Source organism: Lactuca saligna, chromosome 9 (genome assembly GCF_052625555.1).
Source record: "Lactuca saligna cultivar CGN05327 chromosome 9, ASM5262555v1, whole genome shotgun sequence".
Taxonomy (NCBI): domain Eukaryota; kingdom Viridiplantae; phylum Streptophyta; class Magnoliopsida; order Asterales; family Asteraceae; genus Lactuca; species Lactuca saligna.
The window spans coordinates 146742267-146763024 of record NC_136425.1 but is presented as its reverse complement, the minus strand read 5'-3'; the positions used below and the strand labels follow the sequence as shown (position 1 = coordinate 146763024).

At 42.5% G+C, this 20758-nt stretch overlaps 1 protein-coding gene and 1 long non-coding RNA gene across 2 annotated transcripts; one reads left to right on the top strand and one right to left on the bottom strand.

Moving 5' to 3' along the window:
• Positions 1 to 15049: 15049 nt before the first annotated feature.
• LOC145018679 (uncharacterized) lies at positions 15050 to 16021 on the bottom strand. The gene is made up of 4 exons (XM_078976544.1): positions 15676 to 16021; positions 15490 to 15539; positions 15331 to 15412; positions 15050 to 15204 (listed from the first exon to the last, which is right to left on the bottom strand). Exons 1-4 carry the CDS (start codon positions 15887 to 15889, stop codon positions 15158 to 15160), a joined length of 393 nt encoding a protein of 130 aa, XP_078832670.1. The 5' UTR covers positions 15890 to 16021; the 3' UTR covers positions 15050 to 15157.
• A 96-nt stretch (positions 16022 to 16117) lies between these two features.
• On the top strand, positions 16118 to 20531 carry LOC145018681 (uncharacterized). The gene is made up of 3 exons (XR_013667117.1): positions 16118 to 16210; positions 19565 to 19644; positions 20466 to 20531. It is a non-coding gene; the product is annotated as an uncharacterized LOC145018681 (long non-coding RNA).
• Positions 20532 to 20758: the final 227 nt, after the last annotated feature.

Sequence of the window (20758 nt, the reverse complement as noted above, 5' to 3'; positions counted from 1 at the left end):
TCCTTGATCTCGCTGTGTCCTGCTTCATACAAGTTTAAGTGTTTAGCCCTTGACACGCCGAGTTCTTCCTTGAACTCGTCAAGTTCTTCTTCATATAAGTTGGGACATTGCCTTGAACTCGCCAAGTTCATCATTGAACTCGCTGATTTCATCCTTGAACTTGTCGATTTCTTTGATCTTAAAGTCCATATTCACGTCCATCTTTTTGAGTCCTCTTCTAGACTCAACCAGATTGCTCGAAAATAGAAAAGGTTGGGGAACCATGACCCAACTTGCTGAGTCCTATGAGCGACTCGTCGAGTCCCCCAAAGTCCAAGTCCATACAGTTGATTTCAGTCAGGCTTAATGCATCCAGAACATAGATTTGACCTCCTAGGATTGATTTAGCATGTAAAGTTACAAACTTTACGTGCATGTATAGTTTAACTAGCTCATAATGACCCAAAAATGAAGTCTACAAGGTGCATGGGGCTCCCATATCCATAAAGTTGGCACCTTTATGCCATGGGAACCTTCAAAGGTAGAGGATATAAAGTACAACCCCATTGCTACACACAATCCTAAATATGGCTTCACTAGGACTTAGAAAAGGTAGAAAATAACCCTAAATAGAGATCTAAGAAATGAATAGTCAAGGTATCAGCTTTATACCTCAAATGAGCTGGGAATGTGCCAAAACCTCTGGATCTACGTGCTTTCTCTTTGATCTCTCAAGCTTCCTCCTTCTTCTCAAGCTTCAAAGACACACAAATGGCACAAAAATCCCAAGAACACTCAATATTCGATTAGGGTTTCGTGAAGAGAGTCTGAGGGTGATAGAGGCTGGAGTGGAGACCCTATAAGTTGTTTAAATAGGGTGCAAACCCTTAAATTTAGGGTTTCATCTTGATAGGTCTACTCGTTGAGTCGGGGCTTCTGAATCGGCGAGTAGACTCTTCCACCAGTGTCCAAAATGCGCATCTACTCGACAAGTTGGGTCTCCCACTTGTTGAGTCCCAGTATAAAAATGCAAAACTTATATTAAAAATATGTACTGGGAACCGGGCGTTACACATCCATTTTGATAGAGGAAAGGTTGAAGTAGGGCCCTTGATGTTCGATTTATCTCAACCAATGACCAAATAACTGATGGATTTACCAAACCAATTACACGTAACATGATGGATCGATTTAAGTACAATCTTAACCTCGTTATAGTTTAGATTGAGGAGGAATGTGAACTAAAGGATAATACAAGACATTTGAATGAAGATAAAGTAGGATCATTTTTATTTAGTTGATTGTATAGATAAGGATCCTAACTTATTGGGTCTATCCTTTATATATGTTATTGTATGTATATATATATATATATATATATATATATATATATATATATATATATATATCGATCCATATCCCTATAAGGTTTTACAAGGAAAATATACTTTTCAACCTACCTAAACAATTTGAGTCAAATAACACGAAAGTATTGATTGCATTAATGAGCTCGACTTGAGCTTGGAAAATAAGGTTCAACTCAATTTTGAGCCTTGAGGTTTACGTTCATGCTTGATAGTGCATTATCTCGAGTCAAATTTATTACAACCCTTTTGTGTATACTAAAGTACATTCCTATTTAATGTCAATGAATTATAACAATGTACTTTTAAAGTACAATGGTTTAGTTTGAATTTTAAAAATATAAGTAATCTTTTTATAAAACAAATATGAGAAATATGTTATTTTAGTAAACAAAAATGTTAAAGTACATTGCTTTTTAACGCATTTAGCCCATATTTGGGCTGATTACAAGAATTAGCATTGGAAGTGCATTGCCATTTATTGTAGTTAACCCTCTAATGTGATTGTACAATTTACAGTTAACTACAAAGAATAACTGCAATGAATGCAGGCTGGTATAATCAACAAAAAAATAAGTTTGTATGTGTATGTATAATCAAAACAAATGAACGATATAAGTACCAAAAATAATGAATTTCATACCACAATATTATAATTGAAACAAATGAAAGTACGATGTTATACAAAAAAGTAAAATCAATGTATTTTTTTACGTCAATATACTCGGCCAACGGACAGACATAAGACTAGTTTAGAGGGTAATCAGTATGGAAAAATTTTACTTGTGAACATATTGGGTTCAACGGAAAAACCGTTGGTAAAGCTCAATACCAAAATGTATACTTTATTTGGTTACCCGATCAAGTCGTTAATCTCTTTATAATAAAGTAAAAGAAACAATCGTTCTATAAGAGACGCACCTGAATTTCGGGATGTTACACACTCGGAGGAGGTGGTAGGTTTTTGGTTGGAATGGAAGGAGCAGAGGACGAAGAGAGGATCGGTTGTGTAGATATGATTTTTTTGAGGATTTTGAAGACCACGGCCCCACGGTGGGCACCAAATTGTTTTGGTCGAAAATTACACAAGTACTAGTCAACCAAATTGAATGAGAGGTTGTGATGTTCAGATTGTGTAAAAGCAAGTGGTAAAGAAAAGTGACACAATTGTTTACAAGGAAAGCCATTGATCCTTACTAGGATCTCCGACATAAAACCTTGAGAGGTGATAATGATCAACTGCCTTGATGATTTTATTGATATAAAAATGAAGATTACATTAAGTTCTTGGTAAGAATAAGTAGAGAATTTCGTAGAGTAAGATTAAGCTAAAGAACAGTGTGTCGTGTGCAGATAACAAGTGTCAATTTATAGTCTAATTTAGCCAACAAGATGTCTGATATTTTCGGGATCCTCTATGACTAACTTCGCAAAAGTTATTTGACCAAGTATTCTGGGTCTTTAGCATAGTTGAAACGATTCTTCGTTGAGAATTGGTTTTCCCTTGAATACTTTTGCACACGTGTTAATTGTAGACAAAATATTACCATTATAAATATTGATAAAATAATATCGGTAATTAACCGGGATTCTGATATTGTTGAGGATCCTGGATATAGTAATGATTCTGGTCCCAACATATACTAAAGTACATTCCTATTTACTGTCAATGAGTTATAGCAATGTACTTTTAAAGTACAACGGTTTAGTTTGAAATATTTTAAAAATATAAGTAATCATTTTATAATACAAATGTGAGAAATATGTTATTTTAGTAAAAAAAATATAAATTAATAAATAAGTACATTGCTTTTTAATGCATTTAGCCCATATTTGGGCTGAGTACAAGAATTAGCAATGGAAGTGCATTGCTATTTGAAACGACCCAAAAATTTCGTTTTTCGATATAATCAAAACCATAATCAGGGTGTCATATAATAAAACCATACGTGATGTATTCCAACATAAATGAAAACACTGTGCGGAAACTGTATCATACTACGGCAAATCAAAACAAACTAAATCAATCCCAGGCTAAAAGCTAAAGCTGTGGTGTGTGCGACGCCGTCACCCCGAGCTCTTCCCTTTGCTTGCGGAAGTACCTGAAACCAAAATTGAAACTGTAAGCACGAAGCTTAGTGAGCTCCCCCAAACTACCACATACCATACAATAACATATAAACACATATTGGGCCTTGCCCACTGCATCGGGCCGAAGCCCGGAAACTGCATCGGACCGAAGTCCGGAACTGACTGGTACCTTGTCCCCTGCATCGGACCGAAGTCCGGAACTAACTGCATCGGATCGAAGTCCGGAACTGACTGGGACCTTGTCCCCTGCATCGGACCGAAGTCCGGAACTAACTGCATCGGACCAATGTCCGGAACTAACTGCATCGGACCGAAATCCGGAACCAACTGCATCGGATAAATGTCCAGAACTAACTGCATCGGACCGAAGTCTGGAACTGACTGACTGAACATGGCATAGCATAACACATCAACTAGCATAAACACATATACGGCATACTACATCGGGTCGTAGCCCGGAACACATAATACTTAACGCATAAAACATAGCACACAAATCCTGTTCGAGCCACGAAGGCATCGAACATACTAGCTACTGCATCGGACCTAAATCCGGAAACTACTGCTAGCTGAACGGGCCGGCATTGTGGCCTTAGACCCGTTCCTACTGGAAGGAAACTCACCTCGTAAGCTGGCTGCTGAGGGTGAGGCTCGGGAAGCTAACGGTTGCTGCTCCTGAATCTCCTCGGCTACAAGTCCATAAACACACTCAATCAAATACTAAACACTGCACTTGGGGTAAAATGACTCTTTTACCCTTGGTCAAAGTTACTCTCATTTGGACTGACTCGCCGAGTTGGGCCACCCAACTCGCCGAGTCCTACTCTCACTTTTCACTCTTACTCGCTGCTACTCGTCGAGTCTGGCATCGACTCGACGAGTACCCTCTTGATCCAAGAACTCAGACAATCTTCATCCGACTCGCCGAGCCGGATGAACAAACTCGACGAGTTGTTCTTGATCTTAAGGAGATTGCCTTGGACTCGCCGAGTTGATGAACAACTCGCCGAGTCCCTCCATCACTGAGTTTACCCTCAACTCGCTGAGTCCACTCTCTAGCTCACTGGGTTCACTCGACACTGGTAAAAATGAAGGAATCGGGAACTCGCGACCCAACTCGCCGAGTCGTTCTTCCCGACTCGCCGAGTTGCCGCCATGCAACTGATTTTTACTCGATTTTGTTTGAATCCAACACATACAATTGATAGATCTGGGTCCAAAAAGCTGATTTACCACGTAAAGTTTCCAACTTTACGTGTACAACCTCATGAATAAGGGAAATAAGGCTAAAAGATGCACAAAATGGGTAGATCTATGGTTAATATGCAAAGTAACTCCAAAAAGACAGTAGATCTGGGCTCTACAACACCCCATCATTCAGATCCAAAGATATTTCGACTTATTAAGACATTCATGCAAACATAAGGCTTGGAACAAGCATCAACTAGCTCTTAGGAGAGCTCTAATGGAAGTTTAAAGCATATAACAAGAAGGGAACTCCGAAAATACCTCAATTAACTCAGATTTGCCCTTGGATCCTTGCACTACAACTCTTCTCCTTGCTTCTTTCTTCTTCTCCTTCTTCACACCTTCACAAAATGGCACCAAAACACTTATAAGCTCTCAAGGGAGGATTAGGGTTCTCTCACTGTGTTCTCAGGGTGAGGGAGGCGAGAATGGGGGCTATAAGGTGGTTTAAATAGTGGGCAACCCCGGGGATTTAGGGTTTCACCCAGACGGATGGACTCGCCGAGTCAGGGATATGGACTCGCCGAGTCCCCGGCTCACGCGTGCTCAAAGTCGCGACCCTACTCAGCGAGTCAGGCTATGAACTCGCCGAGTCCCTCTTGAAAAACTTACAACAATTACCAATGAATTAACATACCGGGAACGGGTCGTTACAATTCTCCCCCACTTGTCTCAGACTTCGTCCTCGAAGTCTGCTACGGCTGGATCTGGAAAAATTTCCGGGTAGTGCGCTCTCATCTCCTCCCCAGCCTCCCACGTCCATTCAGACCCCTTCCGGTGCTGCCACTGAACCTTTACTAGCTGAATTACCTTGTTCCTCAAGGTCTTGATCTTCCGTTCCAGAATCGCGACCGGTCTCTCAATAAAATTCAGGCCGCTATCAACCTGGATATCCTCTAAGGGAACGACTGTCGTCTCATCCACCAAACACTTCCTTAACTGCGACACGTGGAAGGTGTTGTGTATCTGACTAAGCTCCTCAGGGAGATCTAACCGATAAGCAACCCGACCCACCCGGTCCAAAACCCTGAAAGGACCAATGAATCTGGGGCCCAATTTGCCCCTCTTCCGGAACCTGATGACACCTTTCCAAGGTGAGACTTTCAGAAGAACCATATCGCCCACCTGGAACTCCAAGTCCGAACGCCTCCTGTCGGCGTAGCTCTTCTGCCGACTCTGCGCAGTCTGCAGCCTACTACGGACCTGCTGGATCAACTCAGTCGTCTTGAGCACCACTTCGGTGCTCCCGATGACTCACTGACCGACCTCGCCCCAACAAATCGGGGTCCTACACTTCCTCCCATACAGCATCTCAAAAGGAGGTCGATCAATACTCGCATGATAACTGTTGTTATACGAGAATTCCGCTAACGGAAGATACGTATCCCAACTGCCCCCAAAATCTAGAACACATGCCCTAAGCATGTCCTCAAGAGTCTGAATCGTCCTCTCGCTCTGCCCGTCTGTCTGAGGATGAAAAGCGGTGCTGAAATGGAGACGAGTACCCATCTCGTCGTGGAACCGCTTCCAGACTCTGGACGTGAATCGAACATCTCGGTCCGACACCATCGATACCGGCACTCCATGATGTGCCACAATCTCCCGCACATAGATATCGGCTAACTTTTCCGCCGATATACTCTCCTGAATCGGAATAAAATGAGCACTCTTCGTCAACCGATCCACTACTACCCATATCGAGTCCACTCCACGTGCGGTCCTGGGGAGTTTGGTGACAAAATCCATGGTGATATCCTCCCATTTCCACACGGGAATGTCTAACGGCTGCATCTTGCCGTGAGGTCTCTGATGCTCCGCTTTGACCTTCCGACAGGTCAAACATCTCTCAACATACCAAGCGACGTCTCGCTTCATGCAGGGCCACCAATAATCAGGTCGAAGATCTCGATACATCTTCGTCGCTCCTGGGTGGATAGAAAATCGAGACTTATGAGCCTCGTCCATCAATACTTGCCGCACCCCACCCCAGTACGGTACCCATATCCTACCATGAAGCGTCAACAAACCCGGACTGTCGTAATCAAATGAAGCTACTCGGCCCACTATCCTCTCACACTTCTGCCTCTCCTCCTTGAGGCCCTCCATCTGAGCCTCCTTGATCCGCTCCAACAACGGAGTGATCACTATCATCCTCATACACAGATCTCTGATAGGGGCCATCGACACCTTGCGGCTCAGGGCGTCGGCCACCACATTGGCCTTCCCTGGATGATAAAGGATCTCACAGTCATAGTCCTTCAGCACGTCTAACCATCTCCTCTGTCTCATGTTCAAACTCGGCTGATCCATAAGATATCGCAAACTCTTGTGATCCGTGTATATAGTACAGCGGACCCCATAAAGGTAATGTCTCCAAATCTTGAGGGCAAACACAACTGCCCCTAGCTCCAAATCGTGGGTAGGATAATTAGCCTCGTGAGGCTTCAACTGTCTCGAGGCATAAGCTACCACATGGCCTCGCTGCATCAATACTGCTCCCATACCTGTGATCGAAGCATCACAATAGACTACGAAATCCTCTACTCCCTCTGGCAAGGTAAGGATCGGAGCCTCGCACAATCTCTGCCTGAGAGTCTCGAACGCCGCCTGCTGCTCAGGCCCCCAACGAAAAACCACCGACTTCTTGGTTAGCCGGGTGAGCGGCACTGCTATCTTGGAGAAGTCCTGAATAAATCTCCGATAATACCCTGCCAACCCCAGGAAGCTCTGAATCTCAGATGGAGACCTCGGGACCTCCCACTGCATCACGGCCTCAATCTTGGCCGGATCTACTAAAATACCCTTCTGGTTGACGAGATGACCAAGAAACTGCACCTCGCGCAACCAGAACTCACACTTGGAGAACCTTGCGAAAAGTCTCTCCCTCCTCAAAGTCTCTAACACCTCCCGCAGGTGCTCCTCGTGCTGCCCCTGTGTCTTGGAATACACCAAGATGTCATCTATAAACACTATCACCGACCGATCCAGCATCGGTCTACACACGCGGTTCATGAGATCCATGAATGCGGCTGGGGCATTGGTGAGCCCAAATGGCATCACCACGAACTCATAATGACCATACCGGGTCCTGAAAGCAGTCTTCTGTACATCCTCATCTCTAACCCTCATCTGATGATAACCGGAGCGTAGATCGATCTTGGAGAACCAAGACGCTCCCTGAAGCTGATCAAACAAGTCATCAATCCTCGGAAGTGGGTAACGGTTCTTCACCGTTACTTTGTTCAACTCCCGATAATCAATGCACATACGATGCGACCCATCCTTCTTCCTCACAAATAAGATCGGCGCTCCCCAAGGCGAACTGCTCGGCCGAATGAAACCCTTGTCTAACAGCTCCTGAAGCTGTGTAGACAACTCCTGCATCTCAGGGGGAGCAAGTCGATACGGTGCTTTGGCTATCGGAGCCACACCAGGAACCAGGTCGATCCTGAACTCAACCTGCCTCCCTGGAGGTATCCCCGGAAAATCCTCGGGAAACACATCCGGGTAGTCACGAACAATAGGAACATCATCAATCGTCGTCTTGCCCTTCTCCCGGGCATCCAAGACATAAGCTACAAAACCGGCGCAACCCTGCTGAACATAGCGCCTCGCCCTTGCGGTGGAACAAAAGGTCGGTCCTCGCTGGGGCCTCTCGCCCTGAATCACTATCTCTCCCCCACTGGGAGTGCGAACCCTCACTAGCTGAAGCTCACAATCAATCACCGCCCCATTGGGGCTTAGCCAATCCATACCCACAATAACTTTATTCCCTCGCAGGGGAATACGAACCAGGTCCACTGAAAACTGCTCATCGAATATCTGAAGGGAACACCCTCTATGTACTCTGCCTACCCTCACGGTCCTATCATCTGCTATCTCAACCTCTAATGGACAATCCAGCTCCCCTGGAGCTCTGCTAAATCTCTTGCTAAGCGCAAGCGATACAAATGATCGGGTAGCCCCCGAATCGAACAATACCAAAGCAGAGATGCCGTTCACCGAGAACGACCCTAAATAAAACATATCATCAAGTAATATTCAAACGATAATGATAATTAAAAGGTGAAGGGAAGATACATACCCGTCACCACATCAGGAGTCGCTCGCGCCTCCTCTGCTGTCATCTGAAACGCCCTGCTCTTCGCCACTGGCGCATCAGATCGGCCCTGCCGACCATCCGTAATCCTCAAGGTGGCAGGGGCAGGTGCAACCACCTTCCCTGCTGCAACTAGACTGGGACACTGGGACTTTTTATGTCCCCTCTGATTGCACTGAAAGCAAATCAGATCTGATGCTGTAACCGTAGTAGTAGGGGCCGTACAATCCCTGCTCAAATGCCCAATCCGACCGCACTTGTAGCAGCCGGAACTCCCTGCCTTGCACGCCCCCTCGTGCAATCTCCCACACTTGCCACACCGACCGTGGCTCTGCTGACTCCTAGACCTGTGATCTGAAACCTTGGGCTTTTTGCCCACACTGCCTGAACCCGAAACCGCCTCCGGTTTCCTCTTCTTCTCCATCTCGAGATCAATCTCCCTCTCTCTAGCTCTAGCAATCATGCCGTCCAGCGTTTTACAACTGGACCGGCTCACAAACATGCGGATGTCACTCCGCAACATCTCATGATAGCGGGCCTTCTTCATCTCCTCATCGGCTGCATACTGTGGAACAAGAAGAGCCCTCTCCCTGAACTTGGCGGTGATCTCCGCCACTGTCTCTGTAGTCTGGGTAAGGTCCTGAAACTCCCTAGCTAACTGCTGCACCTCAATGACTGGTGCAAACTCCGCCCTGAACCTGGTAGAGAAATCAGCCTAGGTCATGGCATCCAATGCCGCATCATCCCCGATGGCATGTCCGACCTCCTCCCACCAATCCCGTGCCCTGTCCTTCAGAAGACAGGACGCCAATCTGACCTTGTCCCCCTCGGGACACCTGCTAGTGCGGAAAGTGTTGGCCACATCCGCCAACCATCTGGTACTCGCTATGGGGTCCCGCGCCCCATGATAGTCTGGAGCTCCACATGCCCTGAACTCCCTGAACGTAAGTGTGCGCGACCCCATCACGGCCGCCATCTCAGCACGGAAAGTACTCAATCTCTCATCCATCAGCTCTAAAATACCCTCCTTGATCGAACCGAATATCACAGGAGTCTGCTCCAATATGATGCGGGTAACCTCAGAAGAAAGGAACTCTCTGGTCTGCTCATCCATCTGCCCGACCTCCGGGCCTGATCCCGATCCTGATCCCCCTCCGGCATCTGAGCTGCCGACTGCTGGTCTCGGACGCAAAACTACCATTCTGAAACATTTCATAACAACATCAGAACACTGAAATATCTCAAGGGATCATGATACTACTACTAGCTTCCTGGTCTTGTCTTGGCCTTCCTTGATTCGAGTACGGATCCTCTGCTTTCAGTAGTACGGGCCCATACTACCTTCCACATCTATCTGTACTTTCCTCAAGAACTGCCTTGACTCCACCAAGTCACTTCTACTACTGCCATTCTCTGCTACTCTCATCCTAGGCTTGCCCTAGGGAAACCTCAAGCTCAACACGACTGGTCCTCAGCTGCTGTAGGTCTCCTCATAATGCCAGCTAGCCACCACCTAAACACCATCACATGTGATGAGGATCAGATAATCCTTCAAGTAAAAGATCCGTCCCTACAACGGTTGGACTCAAACAAGAGCTGCGCAATAGGGCCAGTTCCAGCACTCTGGGATTATTCAAACCTGATTACATGTGGTGTGACGTGTTCACCTAATGGCTAACTCCCAGTACTCAGAACCCCACCAAGCACGAAGCAAGCAGCATTCGGATAAGGGAAACAGACTCAGGCAAAAGCTATTCTCATAACAAGAAACTGCACTAGCATAGGATGCTAAGCTCATACTATCAGGCATAACCTAAACAGGCTATCCTACCGCTGTCTACTCAATTCTAGCATGCAATACTCATAAAGCTGTAACACATAAGCAGGAACATAAGGCATTCTCCTAGATCCTTAGCCCTATACTAGCATGCTGTTCTACTGAAACTGAAACTGAACAAATAACTTGTATGGGTAATTTGGGAGTACTTACTTGAGCTCGGCTGACCGCATGCACACACCTCTATCTTGTTAAAAACAATTCTTTCTTTCTAAGTGCTTTCAAAATTCTTTTTGTAAAACATTTTTATTTTACTAAAATCTTTTATTTCCCTTAGTTTGAGTTCAGATACACCCGGAAGTGTATCCGAATCCCTCAAACCAGGGCTCTGATACCAACTTGAAATGACCCAAAAATACGACCCAAAAATTTCGTTTTTCGATATAATCAAAACCATAATCAGGGTGTCATATAATAAAACCATACGTGATGTATTCCAACATAAATGAAAACACTGTGCGAAAACTGTATCATACTACGGCAAATCAAAACAAACTAAATCAATCCCAGGCTAAAAGCTAAAGCTGTGGTGTGTGCGACGCCGTCACCCCGAGCTCTTCCCTTTACTTGCGGAAGTACCTGAAACCAAAACTGAAACTGTAAGCACGAAGCTTAGTGAGCTCCCCCAAACTACCACATACCATACAATAACATATAAACACATATTGGGCCTTGCCCACTGCATCGGGCCGAAGCCCGGAAACTGCATCGGACCGAAGTCCGGAACTGACTGGGACCTTGTCCCCTGCATCGGACCGAAGTCCGGAACTAACTGCATCGGACCGAAGTCCGGAACTGACTGGGACCTTGTCCCCTGCATCGGACCGAAGTCCGGAACTAACTGCATCGGACCGAAGTCCGGAACTAACTGCATCGGACCAATGTCCGGAACTAACTGCATCGGACCGAAATCCGGAACCGACTGCATCGGACAAATGTCCGGAACTAACTGCATCGGACCGAAGTCCGGAACTGACTGACTGAACATGGCATAGCATAACACATCAACTAGCATAAACACATATACGACATACTACATCGGGCCATAGCCCGGAATATATAATACTTAACGCATAAAACATAGCACACAAATCCTGTTCGAACCACGAAGGCATCGAACATACTAGCTACTGCATCGGACCTAAATCCGGAAACTACTGCTAGCTGAACGGGCCGGCATTGTGGCCTTAGACCCGTTCCTACTAGAAGGAAACTCACCTCTTAAGCTGGCTGCTGAGGGTGAGGCTCGGGAAGCTAACGGCTGCTGCTCCTGAATCTCCTCGGCTACAAGTCCATAAACACACTCAATCAAATACTAAACACTGCACTTGGGGTAAAATGACTCTTTTACCCTTGGTCAAAGTTACTCTCATTTGGACTGACTCGCCGAGTTGGGCCACCCAACTCGCCGAGTCCTACTCTCACTTTTCACTCTTACTCGCTGCTACTCGTCGAGTCTGGCATCGACTCGACGAGTACCCTCTTGATCCAAGAACTCAGACAATCTTCATCCGACTCGCCGAGCCGGATGAACAAACTCGACGAGTTGTTCTTAATCTTAAGGAGATTGCCTTGGACTCGCCGAGTTGATGAACAACTCGCCGAGTCCCTCCATCACTGAGTTTACCCTCAACTCGCTGAGTCCACTCTCTAGCTCACTGGGTTCACTCGACACTGGTAAAAATGAAGGAATCGGGAACTCGCGATCCAACTCGCCGAGTCGTTCTTCCCGACTCGCCGAGTTGCCGCCATGCAACTGATTTTTACTCGATTTTGTTTGAATCCAACACATACAATTGATAGATCTGGGTCCAAAAAGCTGATTTACCACGTAAAGTTTCCAACTTTACGTGTACAACCTCATGAATAAGGGAAATAAGGCTAAAAGATGCACAAAATGGGTAGATCTATGGTTAATATGCAAAGTAACTCCAAAAAGACAGTAGATCTGGGCTCTACAACACCCCATCATTCAGATCCAAAGATATTTCGACTTATTAAGACATTCATGCAAACATAAGGCTTGGAACAAGCATCAACTAGCTCTTAGGAGAGCTCTAATGGAAGTTTAAAGCATATAACAAGAAGGGAACTCCGAAAATACCTCAATTAACTCAGATTTGCCCTTGGATCCTTGCACTACAACTCTTCTCCTTGCTTCTTTCTTCTTCTCCTTCTTCACACCTTCACAAAATGGCACCAAAACACTTATAAGCTCTCAAGGGAGGATTAGGGTTCTCTCACTGTGTTCTCAGGGTGAGGGAGGCGAGAATGGGGGCTATAAGGTGGTTTAAATAGTGGGCAACCCCGGGGATTTAGGGTTTCACCCAGACGGATGGACTCGCCGAGTCAGGGATATGGACTCGCCGAGTCCCCGGCTCACGCGTGCTCGAAGTCGCGACCCTACTCGGCGAGTCAGGCTATGAACTCGCCGAGTCCCTCTTGAAAAACTTACAACAATTACCAATGAATTAACATACCGGGAACGGGTCGTTACACTATTTGTTGTAGTTAACCCTCTAATGCGATTGTACTTGAATTTACAGTTAACTGCAAAAAATAACTGCAATAAAAGTAGGCTGGTATAATCAACAAAAAATAAGTTTGTATGTGTATGTATAATTGAAACAAATGAACGATATAAGTACAAAAATAAAGAATATCATAGTACAATATTATAGTTGAAACAAATGAAAATACGATATTATACAAAAAAGTAAAATCGATGTATTGTTTTTTGCATCAATATACTCGGCCAACGGACGGACATAACACTAGTTTAGAAGGTAATCAGTAGGGAAAAAATTACTCGTGAACATATTGGGTTCAATGGAAAAACTGTTGGTAAAGCTCAGGGCCGATCCAAACGTATATGGGGCCGAGGGCGAAAAGGAAAAAATGGGCCCTTTAAAGACAAAATACCAAAGATTCAAAAGAAATATAATTTATTGTTTTTCATAAACGCGTGCAATTAGCAATAACAAGTAAACCAAATTGTTTATCTTTTGAGCTAGTTTGATTTTAAATCAACATTAGGCCCTAAAAATTATTTTGGTAATATATATATATATATATATATATATATATATATATATATATATATATATATATATATATATATATATATATATATATATATATATATATATATATATATATAGAGAGAGAGAGAGAGAGAGAGAGAGAGACCACATAACCCAAAAATTTTGGACCCCTAGAGACGTGGGCCCTGGGCGGTCGTCAGGGTTGCCTACAGTCTGGACCGGCCCTGCTCAATAACAAAATGTATACTTTATTTGGTTACCCGATCAGGTTGTTAATCTCTTTATAATAAAGTAAAAGAAATAATCTTTATTCTAATAAAAGAATAGTTTTAATCTCCTTTTAGTATGTATCATCCTATTAGGCCTCATAATTAAGCATATTTTATTCTCATTTTGTCATATGTCACCTTATTATGCCTCCTAATTAATGCATGACATTTATCAAACTATTTATTCTTCATTTCAAATTTCAAATTTCAAATTTCTCATTCTAATTATATTAAATTAATAACATTACAATAAAAATTAAAATAAAATTAATACAAATTATAAAGTGATATAGTTTCACATATTTATTTAAATCAATGATTATAATTTTATATAACCACAAAATCTCTTAATTAATAATTTATTTAAAATAATTGATTAATAATTTTGAGTTTTTTTTTTCTATAAAAGTGTAATTTATTTTTATAATCGTGGTTACCACGAATTATAAACTAATCATTTTATAAAAAGCCTTGTTCTGGTATTTAAGTGAATTTTTAGAAAGAGTATAATAAAAATAAAAAAAAAAAAAAGAAAAAAAAAAGACAGTAATCTGAATTAAATGGTAAAAGCTTTTCCCCAAAATGACAAAACGGACAAATGTGGCCATTAAAGAAAAACACATTCCTTCTGTAAATTAGTTACAAACTAAAAAGTTTTTGCTTGGTCTCCTATCACCCCACGTGCTCTTACCATTTGATGATTTTAATAATCTTCTACGTTTTCTTTATCTTTATAATAGTTATTTATTTATTTATTTGTTTGTTTTTCTGAGATCAAATACAAAACATCTCAAAAATAATAATTTTTCTGTAAATTACTGTCACATTGTCCCGTAGGACCACCCCTCTCTTGTATCCCCGACCCATACCAAAGAGATAATATTGATGTCCATGAGTTCAAGTTCCTCTTTGATATCATTCACTGCTCTAAATACCTACAAAACCCCTTCCATCATTCCCCTTTGGTTTCATCTAAAATCAATGCAGTCCACGTAGACGCATTCACCTCCACCCAAACCCCATCAGACCCTCATTTGGTGAATCCTTGTGTAATGCTTGTGGTTGAAGTACTGAGCCATGAATACATAATTACATTTTTAAGTGTATAACAAATCAAATGGCACAAAAACCGAATTAAATAGTATTACATTGTCAATTTGATCTAGGTATTGTATCATATAAAATTTAACAACACATTGATTCTATAGTCTTAGATATGGTAGAGTTTAACCAGAAAAGAATCTTTTCCAGGATTGCCATGGCAGAAATCCTCCTGCAAAACCAACAAACAATCACATTATAGCTTCTACAACGAACTTCTTATTAATTATCTGCAAAAGCTCACTAATCACTTCATATATTTGTCAAGAAACAGCAATTAATCTTGTTTATTGGTTACCACAATTAGGGCAGCGAATATACTCCTTTTCGATCAAAACTAGCCCTGAACCTCCACATTCGAAACATTTCTTCTGAGCCACCTGCCATGTCCAAAATTATAAGTTTATACCTTATGCTTTCAATCCAAATAGAAGAAAAAGGATGATGATTGTCTCACAATTCGTTTGCTAAATTCGATCCCTGCAACTACAAACGGTGTAACTCCAGCTGCAATTTCAAAATTAAACAAGGGATATCCCTAATTATTACATACACCTAATATGGTATCAAGTAATTCCAAATAACTGACGCATTTTTTTACAAATTTGGTGGTTAATGGATGAGCAAACAAAGAGATACATACCGATGGTGCCAACGACAATTTGCCAAGTGATCTGTGGCGTAAATGGATCTGAAGTAATGGTGGAGACTTCAACAACTGCAGAGACTCGATTCCTTCTATTGCTGAACTGGTGGCGACTTCTGTGATATAAGTTGTTGGACCTTCTGTTGCTTCGTGAAAAGCTCTTGGAACCGATAACAGGAGGAAGATTTGGTAAGCTCGATATCGCATCCATGGCTGTTCACAGACGGATTCGCAAACGGAATTTAAGTAAACCCGAACGTTGGACGATGGATCAGAGTAAAGGCTGAACGTAGCCACCGAGTTTGAGCATCAAACGAGTCTCAGAAATGACCACGTCGACAACCGCGAATCCGCCGTCCATTGCCGGAGCAACCAGAACCACTCATCTTCGAGACTGACGTGACGTCTGGTACTGACCCAATTAAGACCGATTTCTTGGGCTCGGCCCACTTCAATTCCATTAATTGGAGCAGTCCGTTTTGAAGAAAAAATATGGATGGATGTATATAAAAAATTGCCACTCCTCAATCAGGTAATGCAACCTTATAAACCTTGTTGAGTTTGATCTTTCTATCAATGTAGGACTCATTCCCGCATTCATCTCTTTTTGCTAAATACCATTCTTTGAGTATCAATATCTCATCCACATATACTCCATTTTGGACACATAATATATCGTTTCGAAATCCTCGTGGAGAAGAACACAAACCCACGTAGAGTTAGTTATATATACAACATATGTATATATTTATATATGTCCAAAGTTAGTAAAATATAAATATTTATACCAAATTTTCCAACAATCCCCCACATGAATGGAGATCGATCTCTGCACATCCAATTTCCAAACGAAATTTTCAACAGTTGAATCCTACATAGGATAGGTAGGTATTCCCCTTAGAAACCTCCCTTAAGAAATAACACTTAATCTCCTAGCAGTTAGTACATCTCAATGTCTTTGAGCTAAGTTGCCATTTATGTAGACGACAATGTAATTCTCACAGGACTCTCCCTGACAAGGCCATATCCTCAATGACATGTTCGTTTTGGTCATGAACACTAACTTGGTCCTGCATGAGCTTTAGGAATTATGCCCCTATAATTCCCTTCGAAGCGACCCTACTTCTCTCTCACATAGGTGATTCCAAGAATCATTAAAAATCATATATTTAGCCTAATTTTGTCACTACATATATGAATGGACTAGGAAGTTGTGTTAACCCCCCACAGTGACTTGCCTCACTCATACAATTAGGTTATCCTTTTGAACCTGGATCTTGGGATCTCTAGTCTTCTGGGTAAGGTTTCCTTCGTATGAATTTATTCATTCATGGTCTTTAGTCCCATTCCTCTTGATGATTTATAAACTACATCTCTACTCAAGCCTTTTGTAAGCGGATCCACAATGTTATCCTTTGACTTTACCCAATCAACCGTGATAACCCCCATAGAGATTAGTTGTTGTATCGTTTTTGTACCTTGATTTCCCATTGTACATTATAATTTGAGCTCTACCAATTACCGATTAGTTATCACAATGTATACATAGGGCCGTTACCGGCTTAGGCCATTCAGGAATGTCCTCTACAAATTGATGTAGCCATTCCGCCTCTTTAGCACAAATATCTAAGGCGATAATTTAGATTCCATCGTGGATCTAGATATAACTGTTTGCTTGGATGATTTCCATGCTACAGCAGCACCTCCAAATGTAAACATATATCCACTTGTAGATCTGGAATCTTTTATGTCAGATATCCAATTTGCATCTGTTTATCCTTCGATAATTGCTGGATGTCTGCCATAATGCAGTCTATATTCTCCCATGTATCTCACATACCTTAGCAACCTAGTAATACTCTTCCATTGTTCATAATTAGGTTTACTAGTGTATTTACTTAGTCTGCTCATAGCATATGCTAAGTCAGGTCTAGTAGAACTCATTAGATATATCAGACTGCCAATAATTCTTGAATATTCCACTTGATTAACCCTGTCACCTCTATTTTTATGTAGATGTTGATTAGTGTCAATTGGAGTTCTAGCTATGCTAGTATCTCCCTTAGCAAAATTTTCAAGAATCTTATCCACATAGTGTGTTTGACTTAAAATCAAACCACTTTGGGTTCTTGTGATCTTGACTCCAAGAATCAGATTTGCTAAACCCATGTCTTTCATGTCAAACCTGGATTTCAGCATTTCCTTTGTAGATTTTATTATCTTGTCATCACTACCAATAATAAGCATATCATCAACATATAAACACAAGATGACATACTCATGAGTGGTGCTTTTCACATAGATACACTTATCACACTCATTGATTCTAAAGCCACTTTCCATCATGACTTGATTAAACTTTTAATGCCATTGTTTTGGAGCTTGTTTTAATCCATATAGAGACTTAACAAGTTTACAAACCTTGTTCTCCTGTCCCGAGGCAATGAAACTCTCAGGTTGCTCCATATAAATTTCTTCTTCAAACTCCCCATTTAGGAAAGCAGTTTTCACATCCATTTGATGAACTTGCAGGTTTCTAATAGCTGCAATGGAAATAACTAATCTAATGGATGTTATTCACATTACTGGAGAATACGTATCAAAGTAATACAGACCTTCCTTTTGTCTATAACCTTTGATTACTAGTATTTCCTTGTGTTTATCAATACTGCCACCAAGTTTCATCTTTCTTTTAAAAATCCAATGGTAACCCAGTGGCTTGCTACCTGGAGGTAGATCCACTAGTTCCCACGTATGATTTTGTAAGATTGATTCTACCTCATTTTTGATGGCTTCTTTCCATTGAGGTCCCTCAGAAGAAGTAACCGCCTCTTGGTAGGTTTTAGGTTCACTTTTCACCACATAGGTGTAAAAATCATCACCAAATGATTTTTCAACTCTAGCCCTCTTACTTCTTCTGAGTTCTATCTCTTCTTCCTCGGATTGAGCTTGTTCTTCCTCTCGAACTGCTTCGTTGTTTGGTAAAGATGGGCTTTCAACATCCTTGTTCAAACAAGGAAATACATTTCAAAGAATGAAGCATTCCTTGATTCCATTATGGTATTCTTGTGTATTTCAGGATTCTTAGAGTCATGCATAAGGAATCGATAAGCACTACTACTTTGTGCATACCCAATGAATACAAAATCTATTGTTTTAGGACCTAACTTTTGTACCTTAGGTGGTGGTACAACAACTTTAGCTAGGCACCCCCACACTCGTAAGTACTTATATGATGGCTTTCTTCCCATCGAAAGTTCATACGGTGTTTCATTATTTTCTTTGCGAGATATCTTATTTAGAAGATAGTTAGCCGAGAAAATAGCTTCCCCTTACATTTATTGGCTTACACCCGAACTAATCATCATGGCATTGACCATTTCTTTCAAGGTACGGTTCTTTCTTTCAGCAATTCCATTGGATTGAGGTGAATAGGGTGATGTGAATTCATGACAAATTCCATTTTCGCACAAAATTCAGCATAGGGAGAAACATATTCTCCACTCCTATCACTTCTAACCACTTTAATTCTCTTGTTGAGTTGATTCTTAACTTCATTTTTGTACAAGACAATTGTAACGACCCGTTTCCGGTATGTTAATAAATTGTAAATTTGTCTAAGTTTTCAAGAGGGACTCGGCGAGTTCTAGCCTGACTCGCCGAGTTGGGTCGCGCATTTTGTGCACGCGGGAGCCGGCGACTCGGCGAGTCCATATCCTGGACTCGGCGAGTCCGTCCGTCTGGATGAAACCCTAAATCCCCGGGTTTGCCCACTATTTAAACCCCATTATAGCCTCATTCTCGCCACTATCACCCTGAGAGCTCTGTGAGAAACCCTAATCCCCCATTTGTGAGCTTATAAGTGACTTAGTTCCATTTTGTGAAGGTGTGAAGAAGGAGAAGAAGAAGGAAGCAAGGAAACGAGTTGTAGTGCAAAGATCCAAGGTCAAATCTGAGCTTATTGAGGTATTTTCGGAGTTTCCCTTCTGGTTATATGCTTAATCTACCATTAGAGCTCTTTTAAGGGCTATTTGATGTTTGTTCCAAGCTTTATGTTTGCATGAATGTGTTAATAAGTCGAAATACCTTTGGATCTGAGTGTTGGGGTGTTGTAGAGCCCAGATCTACTGTCTTTTTGGAGTTACATTGCATATTAGCCATGGATCTACTCTTGTTGTGCATCTTTTAGTCTTATTTCCCTTATTCATGTGGTTGTGCACGTAAAGTTGGAAACTTTACGTGATAATACAGCTTACTGAACCTAGATCTATCATTTGCATGTGTTGGATTCAAGAGAAATCGAGTAAAAATCTGTTGCATGGCGGCGACTCGGCGAGTCGGAAGAACGACTCGACGAGTCGGGTCGCGAGTCACGAGTTCTTCAGTTTTATCAGTGTCGAGTGGTCGAGGTGAGTTAGGGAGTGGACTCAGCGAGTTGAGAGTAGACTCAGTAATGGAGGGACTCGGCGAGTTTGTTCATACAACTCGGCGAGTCCAAGGCAATCTTCTTGGGGATCAAGAACAACTCGTCGAGTCTGTTCACCCGACTCGGCGAGTCGGATGAAGATCATCTGAGTTCTTGGATCCAGAGGGTACTCGTCGAGTCGATGCCACACTCGACGAGTATCAGCATGTAAGAGTTGTAAGGAGAGTCTAGGACTCGGCGAGTTGGGTATCCCGACTCGGCGAGTCAGCCCTGAGTAAGTTGACTTGGACCAAGGGTAAAAGAGTCATTTTACCCCGAGTGTAGTGTTAGTGATTGATTGAGTGTGTTTATGGATTTGTAGCCGAGGAGATTCAGGAGCAGCAGCCGTTAGCTTTCCGAGCCACACACTCATCCGCTAGCTTACGAGGTGAGTTTCTTTCCAGTAGGGACAGGTCTAAGGCCACAATGCCGGCCCGTTCAGTTAGTAGTAGTTCCGGACTTTGGTCCGATGTAGTAGTTAGTATGTTTGATGCCTTCGTGGTTCAGACATGATTTATGCACTATGTGTATGTGTTTATGATCCGGGCTACGACCCGATGCAGTATGCAGTATAATTGTTACGATATGCTATGCTATGCTCAGTCAGTTCCGGAC